General features: G+C 36.1%; 1 protein-coding gene across 1 annotated transcript in view; it reads right to left on the reverse strand.

Moving 5' to 3' along the window:
• LOC117181326 (mediator of RNA polymerase II transcription subunit 13) overlaps nucleotides 1–19,147 on the reverse strand; it is a 173,597-nt gene that overhangs the window by 131,750 nt on the left and 22,700 nt on the right. The window contains exons 4-6 of the mRNA XM_033373886.1: nucleotides 14,218–14,405; nucleotides 13,894–14,139; nucleotides 3,820–4,252 (exon numbers count right to left, since the gene is read on the reverse strand). Of these exons, the coding sequence (XP_033229777.1) occupies nucleotides 3,820–4,252; nucleotides 13,894–14,139; nucleotides 14,218–14,405 (867 nt within the window). The remainder of the gene's footprint in view (nucleotides 1–3,819; nucleotides 4,253–13,893; nucleotides 14,140–14,217; nucleotides 14,406–19,147) is intronic.

Below are 19,147 nucleotides of genomic sequence, written 5' to 3' on the forward strand. Positions count from 1 at the left end.
AAATTGAATTGATTTTTTGTGATAATCTCCAAGTTATTTCGGCTTCGTCATACGCAGGTTTTTGGTTATAATTATTATATTATTAGCGACATTATTATTATTGTCATTATTATAATATTATTTGTTAATTCTTAGTAAATATTATTTACAAAATGGATTCTTTTAAATTCTCCAACAGAGTAATTTTCGACTTTCCTGTCAAAAATTACATTAAAGACACGAAAAGGTTGCTAAATTATTCGCAAGCGAAATGCAGTCTTGATGTTGATCGCTTGGAAATAGTTGGCAGATAACTGAGCAGACACTTTCTACACATTTCTATCAGAAGTGGAAGCCACCTTTTGCTATTAAAAGCAAATTTGAAATGAAGTTTAAGAAGTGGCTTAATTCAGATTTCTTTGTACACTTTTCAGAGCTGAAGAGAGGTCCTGGAAGAAGATTGAGTACGGGAAGCTTTGATAAAATTTCGGCTGAAATAAAGAGACGCAAATTGATGACCATAGAGGAAACTTATTCGGAAATCGAGGTTCAAGAAGCATTTCTCCGAATATTGAGAACTACTGGAAGAACAAAAACTGCTAATGCAATTGTGTCTCCTCTAACCGATGCCAATGGTGATTCAGGTAATGTTTTTTATAATTCAGGTAAAGAAATAGAATGTTACTCTGTAGTAGAAGCTTTAGCTTTAATGGAAGATGCTAAGTTATCTAAGTATCAATACAATGTCATTCAATTTCAGGCTAAAACGCGAAATGCGGATATCCATCCTTCGTATTATGAAGTTGCTAAAGCAAAAAAAGAATGTTATCCATCGCAGGCGCAGGTCCATATAACAGAAACAGAAGCTCGAATCAACCTTCAGTCTCTAATCGATCACTCAATAACACGACTTTTTAAAGAACCTAATTTGAAACTTCCTCCTATAGACAAGAGGGTGAAAACTTGTAATTTACATTTACTCATGAAATATGGCTGCGCTGGGGCTTCAGGTCAGGGAACGTATAATCAGAAACCAATAGCATTCATATTCGCCAAGGAGAAGAAATGACAGAAAAAGAGATTCAAGAAATCAAACGCCAAATCAAAACATTGAAGCCAACGAAGATCACTACACCGAATGGCGTCTACATGGTCAGAACTGACACGAAATTGACTATGGTAGATGGTAAAGTCTGTCTAGCACTCTCTGATACACTTTCATCGGCAAGTTGTTACACTTGTGGGGCTAAGCCAAGCGAAAAGAACATACTTGATCGTGTGAAGCTGAAAAAAGAGATTACCACCAACTTGGAACATAGCATTTCTCCTTTACGTACAAAGATGCGATCTTTTGAATGTATAATACATATAGGTTGTCGTTTAGATGACAAAAACAGTTGTGCAAGGACAGAGGAGGAAAAAAAGCAAAAGGACGCTGCTCATACCGTAATATGTAAGGAGTTTAAAGAAAGGACTGGTCTGATCATAGATCAGCCAAGGCATGGAAATGGCAACTCGAATAGTGGTAACACCGCCAGAAGATTTTTCGCGGATCCTGACCTAGCTGCTGAAATAACATGAGTGAATAAAGAATTGATTGTTAGGTTTTCTCAAATTTTGCAAATGTTGACAAGTAATAACGCGAAAGTTCCTCCCATGTTTTTTAACAAGTTCGCAATTGAAACTGCACAATTGTACGTCTGTAATTACCCGTGGTATTTTATGCTTCCAACAGTAAACGAAATGTTGCTACATGGAGCAACGGTTATGCAGAATTTTTTACTTCCAATCGGACAGTATTCAGAAGATATATATAGATTCAGCTGATATAGTTTGAAGGCGATAAGAGTGAAAAACGATGAATTTCTACCCATAAATGTCCAAACAATGCATTTGTTTTTATCATTAAACATCACCACTTATAAATTTTAAAGATGGTTGGGAAGAGAAAACGATACCTTCTTTCTATAAATGGCGAAACTATGCATTTTTTTGTAAGATCTGCTCATAAAAGAAACCAAGGTTATTATGTTTATGAAATAAATAAAGGTTATCGATTTATTAGCCTGTATTACTAAAAATCTCCAATAATACAATTTGAAGGCGATAAGAAAGAAAAAAATGGCTTTCTGACCATAAATGTCCAAAATTTGCATTTTTTCATATAATTTGTTTATAAAATAAACAAATAATATCGGATGACAATTTTTTATCTTTAAACATAACCACTTCTATATTTTAAGGACGATTAGTAACAAAAACGAATAATTTCTGTCTATAAATGGACAAACTTTGCATTTGTTTACAAAATTTTTTTATAAAATAAACAAATAATGTCGAATGACATGTCTGCATTACTAATAATTACCACTAATGCAAACTGAAGGCGATAAGAAAGAAAAACAATTACTTTCCGCACATAAATGACCAAACTGTGCATTTGTTTATATAATTTGTTGATAAACTAAGCAAATTATAGCAGAAAACAAATTTTCATGGTCAAGCATCATTTTCTCGATAAAATTAAGCAAATGCAATTTACAAATACACTTTTCAAGGAAACAATTCATGATGTTGACATTATTTTAAATATAATTTGTTTATAACAATTATATTCGAAAACCCACTAATTATTAAATTTTCGAAGGTGCTTTGACATGTATTTTCATAAAGGTCGTCGTGGTAAATAGCTGACCATGATCCGATTGCATCAGTAGAGCATCGGTTGATCACGCTCGATATTATAATATTATAAGTTTATCAAAATTTTTTCTTCTCTCAACTCTGTGCATGGCCACACACTATCGTTATACATTTATTGACCATTTCCCAAATTATTTCCTATTTCTTTTAAGTTTATTTTTTCCATGTGGGCAAAAAAAATTAGAAGTGATGCCTGGTTTAGTTGCATAACTCGCGCAGAGCATGCCCTTAATCTGTAAAGTGAGACTTTTTCAGGTCGAGCGGTCGATGTCGACCCGATAAACGCGAGTTTTAAGAAAGAGGGAAGACTCACGAAATCTTCCCTTTACACTTACCACTATATTCTCATGGAAAGAGATAAATGGTAGATGCGGCTAACGGACGGGGTATAGATGAGACGCGTAGATGGAGTGGCGAGTGGTGGGAGGTGTTTCACGGACTCTCCAGCGAAAGCCCAATTTTTCGGGTACCTAACAACTCAATTATTATCAATAATGACGCTCGGAAATATTTTTCTATGGTTTCATTACAAGAAGCAGCTTAAAACCTATCGAAAAGCATAAAAACCTCGATTTCGATTTTTTTAGAGTAAGCCCCCTTTCTTTGGCGCACGCCACATATTGTCACTTGATGTTTTATGACAACTTATCACCAGACTTCTTGATATTTTTTAAATTCTCCTTTATTTAATAAAATTTTGAATAAATGTTGCCTAGATTCAGTCGCTAAAAACAAAGTTTTTTCCTTTTACAATGGCAATTTTACTGTTGTTTTTTTATCTTCATATTTTCAACAATTAGGGAATTAAAAAAGTAAATACTTCTGGAAAACTAAGAATTGCATGTGGGATTTTCATCACAGAGTGAAAAAACACGTGTTTTATCACTGTATACGATGAAAATTACATATTTAACACTCGGTTTCCAATCAATCTTGATTTTTGTATTTACTAATTGTTTTAAAACATAAAAAACAATAGTCAAGTACGAACATACAAAAATATATCAATTTGTATCTTTTGCAAATAATCAGTAATATTCTCATTCTTGTTTTGCTTTTTACGAAACCCTAAACTGTCTAGATTCGAAAGCAAAAGATTGAAAACAGAAGTCACAAAGTGAAAATTAAGACACTTACTTGGAACAGGTACAGGAAGACTTTTGAGTTGGATCAATAAATGTCCATGTGTCAAGTTCTGGGGAAGAATCTGCACATTTGGTAGAAGACGCTGGTGAACCCAGTGTACACTCCGCCCAAACACGCTCCGGTAATTCGGTAGCAGCTTTTATTATGCCTTGTGTAGAAGGAGGATGGTCATAACCAAAAATACTACTCGATGACGACAATTGATTCTCTAATAATGTTTCATCCATATCAGTCACCAAAACATAACAAGCGGGATATCGCATTCGTACGCCACCTACAAGAACCTCGACTAATGGAGGTAAACCGGATTCTTGTTGGCTACCATTAATCGGATAAAAATGTCTCCATTCCTCAAGAAGTTGATTATCCACACGACTCACTTGACCAGTTAGAGTACCTGCCAGTCCATAAGGCGCTAAGATGACTGTAAAAAACCCATGTAAAATTAATTTTTATAAATGACTATCTTAATAGGGCTATTGTAAGTCCTTAAATAATTTTTTCTTGGCCTTATAAAAAAGTATAATAGGAAATGAATTATAAGGCTCATGCTTCATTTCTAAGTTTACATCTATGTTTTTTTGCGAATATGACAAATATAGTATACATATATAGCGACTTCTGAATCTCGCGCTTCGCACTCCGATATTTATTCTTTGCATTTATAATTCTTGGATAAAACTTTATCAAAAAGATCTCTTTTAGATGGCAGTATTTATATGCGTCTTTATATTCTGAATTGTCAACTTAATTAAGTATAGTCAAAGATTAAGTTTCTTAAAGCTCTGTAGGCTTTGAGGTACACGCATTATCATCGTGAAACTCGTGCTGCGCGCTCGATTTCTGACAGACATTTGTAAACAGGTTTTGTTGAATCTTTTTTTTCTCGTAACCTTCGTCGTTTTTCCATACATTTTAATTAAATTTTTTATTTTCAATGTTATTTTCACGAATAAAACAAAAAGTACGCGTCCTATTAATAAGTGATTCTTAAAGAAATTATAGATCTTTTTTGGGATAACAATTTTTTAATTCAGCTTTTTACGTATCATACATAGTTTGTCCAAAAAATGAAATCTTTCAGAAAAAAGTGATCTCAAAAATATTCAAAATGCGCTCACTTTTTGAATTTTTATCAAAAATGGGTCGTTAACGAACTCATCCTTTCTTTTAGGACCTAAAAGAAGTGTGCTAAAGATGAATTTGATCCGTTCATTTTTTCGAGAGTTATCGTGTTTACGGACGGACGGACGGGCAGTCGCCATCGTATGAGAATGTAAAAATGATGAAAATGTAAAAATGAACAAATAGAGCGGAATCGATAAACAAATAAAATACACTTGGTACACTTTTAAACACTTTTCATTGGTAAAATAAAAGAAGTAGCTCATTTATCTCCTTTAGATTGCATCTGCATGCCACTTCTTGACTTTATACACATTTTTAGTGATCAGCACTGCACTCACAAAAAATTGAACGATTTCAAGGTTTAATTGACTGAACTATACAGCTATTCCGAATTTCATAAAACTTTTGCGATACTCGTTATTTTGATATGTACATACGATGCGTTACATCATTGTCCGACTTCACAACCTAAATCTTTTGCAAAGATAACGGCGCATTACGTAAATTTCCTTATAAGTAACAATGGCAATAGTTTGCATAGAAAGCAGAAACAGTGCAAAAGTTGTTGTTCATTACATTGAAAGTAATACAATTATAAAACGAAACTGATGATGCATATTTTTACTGGTATTGGAAATAATGTTGCGAGATAAAATAAAATTGAGAAAATGTATTTCCTTCAATGCATCGCAAAAGTTTCGTTAGTCTGAATAGATGAAGTTCAATACACCTCGACACTGTTCAATTTTTCGTGAAGCAACCTTCATTTCAGAAGTAATATATATATATAATGTAATAAAGTGACAAACAGACATAACTAAGGAGATGCGTAACATAATTTTTTAGGTTTCTAGTCTATTGTAACAAATCCATTTTATTTAAATACCTATTCTCCTCCACCTACTTTTTCATTTTTCACTTTAATTGATGCATTAATTAGAAAACAATTATTCGTATATACTTATTTTCCTACATTACTTTTCCAATACTCGTGAAAAAAATCCATGAGAAATTTAATATTGGAATTCACGCCATGTGACAAGAAGGTCACGTGACCAAACCTGGTCCTCCATTTTCCTTTCCCAACTTACGTCTAAATGAAATGTGGTATCGCTCTGAAAGTTTGGGAAATAAAAGAGGGGGTAATAAAGTCCATGTCTCTGCTTTGTATCTTGTTAAAAATTTGGCACGCTAAATAAAAGGCATGCAGGAATGTGTCTTTGGTCCTAAATAATTAGAATTGGAAAGTTTTTTTTTATATTACTATTTTGGAGAAAAACCGACCGTGATGTAGAACCCTGCAAGCGCTTTTCAATGTTGTCAAAAGGCTAGTTATGAGGTTTATATTTATCAACATGGGGAACAAGAACAAAAATCGCTCACAAACATTATGCACAAATAATGAAAAAACTATTTTGTCGATTTTGACCAAATAAACAAATTTGGTCTGACAGATGTATCAGCTGTGTCAAAGCAGCACTATCGCAGCGAGTAAACAACTTCTCGAACTACTGCGGATCTGTGAGCAATACAGATTGCATGATTACGACAGAGAAAAAACTTCTGCTGTAAAGCCTAAATGCGTCCGTCGATAATCATTATTTCCATAAATAAACTTTTTTCTAAGGCAACCAACGATCGTTTAATATTGATTAACATTTCCCGAACAAAATTTCCGCGTTATTTAAACTTTTATTTTTCAATATGGGTGAAAAAACACTGATCTTAGGGCTGACTTGATCAGCTGTTATGCTCTATACTTCACTTCCAATCAAAGTTTTTCGTCAGGGTTGTGAAGTTACTGAAAACTGAATGTAGTTACTTAAGGTAAGTAAACAAAAATAAGTTTAGAGATTACAAAAAAAAGTTTAAAGTATAATTTTTGACCTTTCCACCAGAAAACTAGGCATTGCTAATTGGGGATAGACCGAAAGTATGCATTGGGGGAATTAATATGGCCGCTTGTGATTGCAGCGTAAAAGGGACCTATTTTCACATTTTAATATTCATAAAACATCAAAAAGGGCCAAAAAGGTGTAAAACTTACACAAATTTTACTCAAACCCGGATTTATCTAATGAAAAATGGACATGCATATGGAGTCCAGTATGCAATTTTTAAAATCGGATTAATTGACTTTAAAAATCATAAAAATTCGAATAAACATAGAAAAGTACTACTTTATCGCCAAATGAGTTTCTATGAACAAAACAAGCACTTTTGGACTTTATATTTTACTATGCATTTTAATAATTATTAAAATGACACTTTTAATTATTTAAATCCAAAAGTTTTTTTGCAAAGTCATTTTCGCTGTTGTAATGTGCACTAAATTCCCGGAAAAATGATGCATAATGGTAAATTTGCTATTTAGGAGAAATGTGTCCACAGTTTTTCGGTATGCTCAGCGAGTTTTTTTTCTACGAACATTTGAGAAAACAAGACAGTTCAACAGTTTTTCGCTTCCGTACTTACAATCTGACAGTACTCATTGAATTTGTGGCGAATAATTTTTCACTCCTGAATTGTCAATGATATTAAAGAAATGAGTACGCATGAACCTCGTAGCAGCCCCATGCCACTTTTCTGGAGGCCTTTGGAAAATATTTGTCATGAGAATTGACGGTCGCCGTGTGGCGGCGCCAGCTATCCAGTTGGCCTGAAATTCAAATAATGCACAGCGAAAGTGTTGAAGAACATGTTCGTTATATAAAAATAATGTTCTAACAGTTCTAGGTAAAAGGTAATAATCTTTAGGATCTTTTCGAATCTTTTGAATTTAAAATAATTTTCGAAAATCGCAAAATTCACAACTTTTAGATGTAAATCCCAGTGAATTCCCACTAACAACAAATTATTATCCATGCGCAATTAAATTATCCATATAATTATTTGTGAAACTTTGAAATATCCGAAAAAAATAGTCTACATTTTATAATATTTTATATTGTGTTATACAATATATTTATTATATTTTTTATTTGATAATTTAAATGCATTTCGGATTTTCAAATATTTTAATGATCATATTGTGTCTTTTAATTAACGCAAATTGTTTTCTTATTTAATTTTTAAACTTTTACTCGGGTGAACCCGACTATACATCATAGCCACGGACTAAGTCAAGTGACAGATGAGATTAGAATATTATAAGTCAATCCAATACGATGCTTGAAACCTCCTGTGTTGATGTTGTAGGCATACAATTACAAGCGGCCACGAGCACATTGCACATTGCCTGTAGCCAAAATCACATCCTCATTTATTATTATTTTTTAAACTTTTATTCGGTTGAACCCGGTTATACACCATAGCCACGGACTAAGTTAAGTGACTGATGAGATTAAAATGTTATAACTTAAATTTATAAGATGCTTGAAACCTCCTGCAATGATGATGTAGGGATATAATAGCGAGCAGCTGCCAATGTTGGAGGTGACAACAGTCACCTCTGGATGCTTTCTTAGAGCTACCATCTGCCACTCTACAGATTTTTAGTCGATTGCTTCCTGATGTTTAAGAAAGTTTCTTACAATGCGACAGTTATTTCATAAAACCGCCTTTGAGCTGCTGCCAATACCCTACTGACTCCTAAATGTTCAAGATGTTCAACGTATCTTACGTGCACACTTCCTGTAGTTGAAATCACAATGGGATGTATAGATGAATGATTCACATTCCTCCATATGGTCTTTACTTTATGCCTTAACTCGCTATACTTATGCATCTTGTTTGTATAGATTGACTCCAAGTTTCGGTTAAGTGCACAATCAATGTCGATGATGCAGACTTTTCCACCTTTTTTTCGCATCACGATGTCAGGTCGATTGGCTGGGATGCAATGATCCGTTTGGATAGTAAAATCTCAATATAAGATAAAATCTTCGCTCTGAGCTATCACGCGACAGCCATCAATAATGTGCTTGATGGATTTGTTGATAACTCCACATAATCGGCACCGGTCAACCACGTCTTGATGTAACACGTGTTTGCGATAATTCCTGGTGCTGACAACATTGTCCTGTATTGTAATGACGAATCCTTCCGTCTCTGGATACAGAACACCCTTTCTTAGCGAAATATTAGATGCCTCACTATCCACTTCATGCTGAACCAATGTTTTAGGGTGCTCGCCGTGGATAGCTTTCTGCCTCCATTATATTCCTAATTCCTCTAAGGTTTCTGCCCAGATATTCAATGCCCCATCTGAAGACAAATTGAAGGGCGTGTAGTCAAGATCCGCTTTACAGATGGCACTGTAGAGCACAACATTTCATTTACTGTTAAAATAGTCTCACAACTGCATAACTTGTGACTCACACAGTTTTTTGACAACTACAATGCCCCTACCCCCTATATGTCGTGATAAAACTACCCTTTCAATTGCTGAATTTTTGTGATACATTCGGTGCTTCGTCATTTCTACGCGGACGATTCTGTTTAACTTTTCAAGGTCGGCGTTAGACCATTCGATGAGCCCGAAGGAGTACGTGAGGACAGGAATGGCATATGTGTTGATTGCCCTGATTTTGTTTGCCGAGCTGAAAAAATTCTTAATAATCAATCTGAGTGTCGTAGTGCAGACAGTCGTCAGGCTTGTCTTAACTATCGTATGCTGAATACGCTTCGATGCAAGAATACCCGGATATTTATATGTTTCGCCTGCAGCCATTACCTCAGTATAATTTTCGAACTCTTTCTCTAACTCTGCCGTCTTTAATTCCCCTCTGAATAAATGCACTGTTCTGCATTTGTCTAGTCTGAATTCCATGTAAATATCAGTGGAAAACTGCCTTATGACGTCAATCACCTGTTGCAATTTCTAGGCTGAACTAGCGTACAACTTTAGGTCATCCATGTACAGAAGATGGGTCACTTGATGGCCATCCTCATTATCATGAATTCTGAATCCATGATATATGCTGTTTTGTATTTTGCTTAAAGGGTTCAACGCTAAACAGAACCATAGTGCACTAAGAAGTCTCCTGGAAATATGTTGTCCATGATCAATATACTTGGTTCTTGTACCCCTGAGTCTCATCGCATGACTTAGAAAGTCAATAATGCATGGGCAGATGTGGTAAAGTTTTAAGACTTCAAGCAAATAGTCATGCGGCACGGAAGAAAACGCTTGCTTATAGCCAATGTATGCCATGCTTCTGAGCTTCAGACATGGCAGCAGCGTCTATAGTGACTAGATCTTTACAGTTTTGCGAGTTTTTACAACATCCTTTTTGTTCTTCTGTTTGTCAGCTGCATTTTAGGACTATTGCTTGTCCTTGCTTTATCCAGTTTGAACCACGCAGTCCCTAAGTTGCATCTGTTCATTTTTCCTCAAACACCCAACCAGTATGTAGTCATACCTTCCAATTGAAGGACTTCGGTGCCTTGCTGGTTATTTTGCTTTACACTCAGTTCACAATAGAATCTTCTTTCAAACTGTCTAAAAGTTTCGATTTTTTTTCTTCGCGCGCTACTTTTCTTGTACCGGCAGAGTCTGGCAAACAAGAACATCAAGACTCTGCCGTTGGAAGTTCATAATCTCATCCAATATTTACTTTATTACTTTGCGGACATCCATATTCAACCTGATCTTCCATGGTGCATCTCGATCCCTTGCTGGGATAAAAACTGTATTTGCAGGTCTATTTCTGCGGCCCAATTTTCCAACGGTTGCCACCGCTGCACAGTATACACGAGTTTACACATTTAACACAATTTGTGTTATGTTCAAATAGGTAAGTAAAACCTTGCTGTTGAGGTGTTCTATTAGTGCACGCATCTAATTTGTGATGTTCATTTTGGGCAGAGAATGCCTTAGTGTTGGTTCTACATATCTGAGCTCTAGTAAAGCATGAACAAAATTCTTTTCAAGGTTCTGTAGTTTATCTGAGATTTCCCTATCCACATCATTGTTATTATTATCCGCATGTGGTTCTAATGGATCCGGTACATGATGTTCATTATCCCTAGCACCTATGCCCTCAGCTTCAATCAGGTCTTGGTTGTCCACATCTTCCAAAGGTAGTTCATCAATAGGAAGCTGCTGTTCCATTTCTATTTTGATAGCAGCTATTTCAACAGTCGAAAGAAATCTGTTTACAGATATTGAGCTTTTTTATCTGACAGATTCTGCGCATTAATTTTTGTGGCTAGCTCAGGGTATTTAAGTAAGAAGAGTATGATGTTCTGTCCTCGCACTTCGCTCACATTTCTCTGCAAAAAAATTAAGGCGTATGACATCTCTGTCCATACAATATGTCCATTTTCGTCACTTTTTTGTTTGCTAAGCCTCTGCTTCTACCTCTAGTTGTATAAGGCCATCCATCTTTGGATGATGTGGTAGTGTTGGATCATCAAGAGGTCGAAGCAGAACATCAATTACCTCTGCTTGACTGTATGACGCGGCTTACTCTTACTGATATTCATTGCCGTCATTTTTCCACGCCAAATCACCACCCTGTTGTTTCAACTCCATTGCTCTGCCTTCTGTGATGTATAGATTAGTCCTGATGTCATTCACCTTAGCGATAAGATATCTTTGTGTGACTTTCTGTATATTAGGATACTTTGCAGCAAATTTCGTTCTTAAATTGTATCCTTTTTTATTTTCATTTTGTGAAGACATTCAGGACTCAATATTCCGGGACCAACTTGACGGCGTAAGATGTACATTCGCGGAACAGAAGACTTAAGATGTATGCTTTTTTTCATGTGCATAACCTTTCTTGTCCCGATATCAAGGGATCTGAGCTCGTTCTTCGCCCATGGAACTACTCCAAATAAATAGAGTACTACCAAGACGGGAAGCATGTTCGTTGCAGATACTTTGTTCCTCGTCGACAGTTCGGAAGACCAAATCTACCGGATGAGACGTTTGTATCTGCTTCGGAGAGTATCCTTTATAGATGTCACATCCTGAATGCGGCTCTGTGGCATCGCTCTTCATCTATTGGATGCCTGCCCGCAGTTGGTTTTGTGTGGCCTCTCTTTCTTTGTTGCCGGCTTGTTCTAGCTGTGGTAGAGTAGGCGTTACGCTCCCATAGCCCCTTTTACGGAGTAGTTCAGCATGGTTTCGCAGACTTTGCTGCGAAAAGTGCGATAGATCCGGGTGTTTCTCGCACCACAGAGCATGCAGCCGTGCCATGTAACCCCGTTCACGGGCCACACTCGCATCGAAGCACTCCAGCAAGTCGTGATTCAGTTGCTCCGTCCACCCAAAGATCGCGAGATCCCGCCGATCCATCGCATTGAATCCATTTTCATTGGCTCCCCCAGCTCTAGATTGGTCGGCATTATTGGCCGACCCATTGTCGGGAGCCCTGCGCGTTCTGTTGTTTTGAACCGCACTTACTACAACTATGTTTGGTGTTGTCATTGTTGTTCCCAAGAGAAGCTAGGGAAAGGGGTTCGTCCATCCTTGTAGAGCCCCGCATGCAAGGATCAGGCTTCGTACTCTGAGAGATCGCCCAGTATCCTAGAGTCACCGTTCTAGACACCTCACCCAGGTGCCATTCAGCTTTCGGCACGGTTTTCACACCTCCGCTTGGGGGTTAATTACTTCGGGACCATCCTTGAACAATTGTCCGCGACTGCCTATTTATTTTTGTAACCATATTCAGCAGAAACCCTTGGTACAGGGACCCTCTATCCGCAACCCGAGGACGCGTTCGGTGGCTTTGTCATAGGCCCTTCGGTTTGATTCTAGAGGAATCAAATATATATATTCCCTTGCCTCCAAATGATATGTAGTTGTATAACATGTCTTTCCTGAGCCACCAGGTCCATCAATATAAAAGCATGATGTAAAAGGCCTTTCTTCATTCGACAAAGCAACATTAAGGATTGTGTCTATAATATCTTTTTGTTTTCCATTTAATTTGTGGTACTCAGTCTGACAGAGTTGTTTATGTGGAGTAAGCGATACCTCATCATCGTGAATGTCAATATCGTTCCGAAATTTATTTATTGGTGGCATCGTTGAAAAGCTACTAATATCACATCTTTCTTAAGAAAGATAGGTATTTATCTGAATATATGATCTTATGTATGCCTCTTGTATATTATAGTTTCTCTGAAAATCTTGTAACATAGCATATTTAAATTTATCCCATAGTTCCTCATAATTGATAAATTGACAGTATATTAAAACATGAACAAATAAACGTCTTAATTGTTGGGGCATCATCCAAACTTCTCTTTCTGCCATAGCACGATCACACTCTGCATCATCTTCGATGTGTTATTAGTAATAGTCTCAGATAAAATAGTTCTATTGTAGTCGGACTAACAGAGTACATCCGTCCAATTACGTTAAATTTTGTTTTTCGTCTTTGCCAAATTGATAATTTTGATCCACTATGTTTTTTAAATACGTAGTGAGATGGAATTTCAGAACACGAATATCGTTTGGCATCAGTATCACGTCCATTTAAATCAAAATAATTGATTAGCATAGTTTCTTTTTGCAATGCGTTTCTTATAGCATGTTGACTTTCAGCATCATTAATAGTAACACTTTGCTGATTAGGCAAATGTGCTGGCAACCTAATAACGGCATAACTTTTATTTTGCAACGATCTACCGTATGTACGATCACATGCTTCAACAGGACTCACGTATCGATTACCTATCAAATTTCTATTTCATCATGATGAAAAACATTTTTCCTGTTATTGGCATCAGTAACTACGATGGAAGCAGCATCATGACCTCGTAGATATATTTGTATAAATATTTGACTGACTTTATGCTAGAAACTACTTCCACATTAATATGCCATTTAAAGAACTTTAATTATCTAACATTATATGGTGCTACAAATTGATTGTCAGTCGTTTTTCCATTTTGGCTATCTTCTACGATTAGTTGGATATCCGTTTTCATCCATTCTTGTCTCGTCTTGAAACTTTGTTAGAAAATGCTTACTACATTTACCTTTATCATCTTTACACCAATCTCCGCAGGGATGGTAAATCATGTTTTTCATAACAATACTATGAAGTTCATGATCTGTATCTGGATTTGGAATTTCTACTGAAATATATTCATCTACAATATCAGGAGCAGTTATTTTACTATTTTGTTTTGACGTTAATAACAAATGAACATGATGTAATCCATGTTTCTGATACTCAACAACATAAACGTATGCTTGCACTTCGCCGGAAAATTGTTGTTTTACTATAATGTTTTTTAATTCATCTTTCTTTGCATTAAAAACTCGCGAAACAATATCTGGTCCGTCAGATGTTGTCTGACCTTGTAATGAATTATCTTTCACTTCAGCCTGGTTGGGATTACACGTCATAGTTATAAAAAAACCTGGCTTACCGAATTTTCTTACAATTGCCATTGCATCTTGATAGTGCTGAAGCATATTACGGGTAGATCCTGAGAATGATGGTGGGAGGATCATTCTTCCAACAGTAGTATGTAAATCATTTGATCTTTGTTGTAAATTATTAATTAATCCCTAGTAAGTATCAGCGCGAAGTTTTTTTTCATTCAATCGGCAGTAATTCATCCTATCCTTTTCGATTTTCACATAATTATCAACAACGCACTGTTGAAATAATCTTCCACCCATAAAAAGTACATTATTATCTCTATTTGCCATTCTATATTTAATATATGCAGATCGTGAAACTTGGCCTCGCCTATTAACACATGATATGCTGTCATTTCAAACTTGTGTCCCATAAGGATAAAATAATGGATAAATCCACAGTTCAACGTTCGAATCCATAGAGCTGACAAATTGAAGGAAAAAATGACGAGAAAAATTTGTTTTCTTTTTGAGCCCTATTACAGTTAAGTCTTAAATGAGGTATGCTTACATATTTCGTCATCCTTAACCCTTATTGACCCAATTTGTCTGTTTTGTCCGTAAACTTTAGGCATGGACAACTTTGTTAATTATGCTGGAAAAGATCTGAAAATTTATTGGCGGGTATTTTTAAGTGTGCTCTTTCAGAATCTGACCCGCAAATTTCGAAAAAAAACCACCCCGTCCTTTTCGACGCGAAAGAGTTCTTGACAATAGCTGAAATTACAAAAACTCTGGCTTAAATTTCCAAACAATAAATTTATACACACAGAAAATTCATTTTTCATCATTAAGGGGCGGTAAGGCCACCCCAAAAATAATATATTTACGAAAAACCGTAATTATACGGATTTTTCTCAAAATAAGAAAAAAAAATACAATTTTTGAATACAAAAAAATAAAAAAGGAATGAACAAAAAAATACAAAAAAAAAAAAGGTTCTTCATAAACGTCTACCTCGACGATTTATTTGCAATTTTTTGGTCTATTTTCTGGGGTGGTAACGAAATTTAACCTTAGATAACAAAAGAAAATATGTTTTCTATTATTTGTGATGTTTTCCCCCATTTTTACCTGTTTTCAAAACTGAAACAACTTTTTTCAGAACAATCCGTAAAACAGTGATTTTTCGTAAATATGTTATTTTAGAAGTGGTCCTACAACACCTTAATGATAAAAAATGAATTTTCTGTGTATAACTTTATTATTTGGACATTTTGAGCTGAGGTTTTTGTGATTTCAGCTATTGTCAAGACCTCTTTCGCATCGAAAATGCGATTTAAAAAAATTACCTGAAAAAATAACGTTTTTAAAAATTGAAAAATAGGGTGGCAAGGGGTGTTTTTTTTTCTAAATTTACGGGTCAGATTCTAAAAGAGCACACTTGAAAATACCCGCCAATACATTTTCAGGTCTTTTCCAGCATAATTAACAAAGTTGTATGAGCTTAAAGTTGATGGACTAAAACGGACAAATTGGGTCAATAAGGTTTAAAGCCAGTAGTCTCATGTTCTCGTCTAAATGCTAAGTTTGTAATCAAATTTGTCATAATTCAATGATTATAACAACATTAGAAAAGTTCTATTTGAATAAAACATAAATTTATTTAGTATAAAATAATTGTAACATCATTTGGTATCAAGATAAGTAGTATAAAGGACGATAAAGTATGTAAGCACATCTCAGTTATTATTAGTTATTAGATCTGAGGTAACAAATAAAAACAGCGCATTAAAATGGTAGACCACGAAGGAATAATAAGGAGATCTCACTCTGTTTTGCCCCTTGGCAATAAAAATATTATCGTAAGTGGTAGGCATATTACATGAACATCTTAAATTTTCGTGAGCAGGTGCGCAGTTGTCCTCTTCCTATACATGGAAAAGTATGCGAATGAAAAAGTTTGTCAAATTGACGTAAGTTAGAGAGGTTATGTTCGTTGGTTTTGATGCAGGTGGCAACATTTTTTCAATTGCAAATTATAATTGTCTATTGATCCGGTTAAGTGAAGGACTTCGCGTTAAGACTTGTAAAGTTAAAAAAGTGCATTATAAAAGTGGTAAGTATGTAGACTATAATGAAATTGTTTGATCATGAAATCTTGAAATTGTAGTACATTATTATTTTTGAAATCGTACGTTGGAATGAAGAATACTGTTTTTTTTTCTAACACCTCCAAACATTTTTTAACGTGAAAAAACCTGTATAATTAAAAATATAATCAATCTAGTTGCTTAAGATCGCGTGAATTTGATAAACTTTCTCACTCGCACACTGTTTCATGTATAGGAAGAGGACAACTTTGCACCTGCGCACGAAAATTTAAGATCTTCCTGTAATGTGCCTACCACTTACGGTAATGTTTCTATTGCTAGTTTCGAAAGGCTTCCTACTGGCAGTTGTGTCTTCTTGTTATTCCTTCGTGTGATAGACCAATTGAAATCATGGCCAAGTCATTCAATCTGGCAACCCTGCAAGATCAGGTGTTAAAAAAGCTATTATAATATAAAAATATATAAAAAAGCCGACATGTGTTTTCGTAAAGACTCTTTCGTACCTTATCTAGCCGGATTGGGCTGGCAGTCGCGATCAATTTATTATGTTTTTACTGAATAATTACTTGGTTTATTGATAATTTTGTTAAAATAAATATACAGATATACTTTCTAGATTAACCCTCTCTTTCTATGCCCTATTCCAATTCTCACGGCCGTATTGTTAGCTCGATATCATGTACAAAGTAAAAATTCGAACGGACCTTTTTTTCTAACGTTTGGAGATAGAAAGAGAGGTCCGTTCGATGTTCGATTTAGAAACAGGATCGGAGCCACACTACAATAACTATATGTCGTTGGAATAGCACGTCACTTGAAAACCCTGAACACACATATCGGTGTTAGTGACATGAGCAATTTACATATCATAATATAATAAAACATTAGAAAAGTGTACAACGACAATAAAAACATCAAGAAGATATACAACGGTCAAATTATTAAGTTTTTATCAAATAATTACTTGGATAATTGATCATTTTGTACAATATCGATTTTTAAAGTTCCCGCTTTCTGTGTCTACATTCAAACCAAAATGAGAAGCCAATCAGGAATCAGGAAAAGGCGTTACGTCTTTCGATATATTTCGAGTTCGACTGATTCATCTTCTTTTTATAATAGAATATACATATATATATATATATATATATAAATCTCCGACGGGTACTTGTGCGGCAAACCTGCAGATCGAAAGTTCAAAGTCTTAATGGCATTCCTGAAGATCCTGAGCTCGTTGATAGAAGCGCTATACGACACCTTTGCGCCGGAGAGACTTATACATACCTGGGCGTGCCACAGAGCCGCATTCAGGATGTGACATCTATAAAGGATACTCTCCGAAGCAGATACAAACGTCTCATCCGACAGATTTGGTCTTCTGAACTGTCGGCGAGGAACAAAGTATCTGCAACGAAAATGCTAGCCGTCCCGGTAGTATTCTATTCATTTGGAGTAGTTCCATGGACGAAGAACGAGCTCAGATCCCTTAATATCGGGACAAGAAAGGTTATGCACATGAACAAAAGCATGCATCTTAAATCTTCCGTTCCGTGACTGTACATTTCACGCCGTCAAGGTGATCGCGGAATACTGAGCCTTGAATGTCTTCACAACAGTATTATTCTGGGTACAGCACATAGAGTTGCAAATGGAAGACAACCTCTTCTTAAAATGGTCAGGAATCACGAAGAAGTGAGCAAAGAGGCGTTTCTGTACAAAGCAGCGGAGGAGGTTGCTGAAACACTCGGACTTGACTTCAGTATTAGGGGTGAGCAAAATGCATCAAATCTTATGTATCTCGAGTACTCACTCCTGAAAGCCCGGATTAAAAAAGCACAAGAGAAAAACTTTCGTGAACAGCTCCTCGATAAGAGGATGCACGGTACCTTCCACAGAAATGTGAAGGATCAGTCAATGTCTTGTGAGCTAACGTTTGCTTTCCTTAAATCGCCCGGATTGAAGTCTAGTACAGAGGGTTTCATTTTTGCATGCCAAGACGGTGTCATTTGCACCTTAACATACCGTCGCCAAATTTTGAGCCAAGACATTCCTGATGATAGCTGCAGGGCGTGCCATGCACACCCCGAGCATTTAGCTCACATACTATCTAGTTGTCCAACTCACGCGGGAACGACCTACATTCAAAGGCACAATGCGGCACTAAGAGTGCTTTATTATCATCTCTGTCACTCCTACGGCATTCACCTTAATATCGCTCCTCTAAATGCTCCTAGAGAATTTGAGTCAATTATCGAGAATGGGAAGTGCCGCATATACTGGAACTTTATATTCTCAACAATTGTTTCTGTTGCTCACTCGCGGCCTGACATGGTTCTTCTTGACTTCGAGAAGCGAACCATGTTCGTTATCGCATTTTCGGCACCAGCTGACAAAAACATCATAACCAAGGAGAATGAAAAGAAAGAGATGTATCGAGACCTTATAAGGGAGTTGCAACGATTGTACCCGGAATATTCTGTTAAATTGATCGTCCTTATCACCGGCGCTCTTGGAGGTGCCAAGCTTTCACTTGCTAATGGCCTAAAAAGCATCCCTGCGTGTCAACAATATGCTAGAACACTTGCGGGAAAAATGCAGAAGGCGGTTGTCCTTGGGTCGCTCCGTGTTCTTAGGGTGCACGAGGCTTTCGCTGGATCGTCGTATTGATTCCTTTACATACTGTAACCACCTATCTCACGGTTGTGAGACATGGTTGTAACTGAAATTTTACCGCGATTTCGCTGGAAGCGGGTGCAATTTTTCAGATTAACACTTGCTCCCGGCGAAATCCTGCGGTTGTCCTTATGAC

The sequence above is a fragment of the Belonocnema kinseyi genome, chromosome 10, assembly GCF_010883055.1.
Source record: "Belonocnema kinseyi isolate 2016_QV_RU_SX_M_011 chromosome 10, B_treatae_v1, whole genome shotgun sequence".
NCBI lineage: Eukaryota > Metazoa > Arthropoda > Insecta > Hymenoptera > Cynipidae > Belonocnema > Belonocnema kinseyi.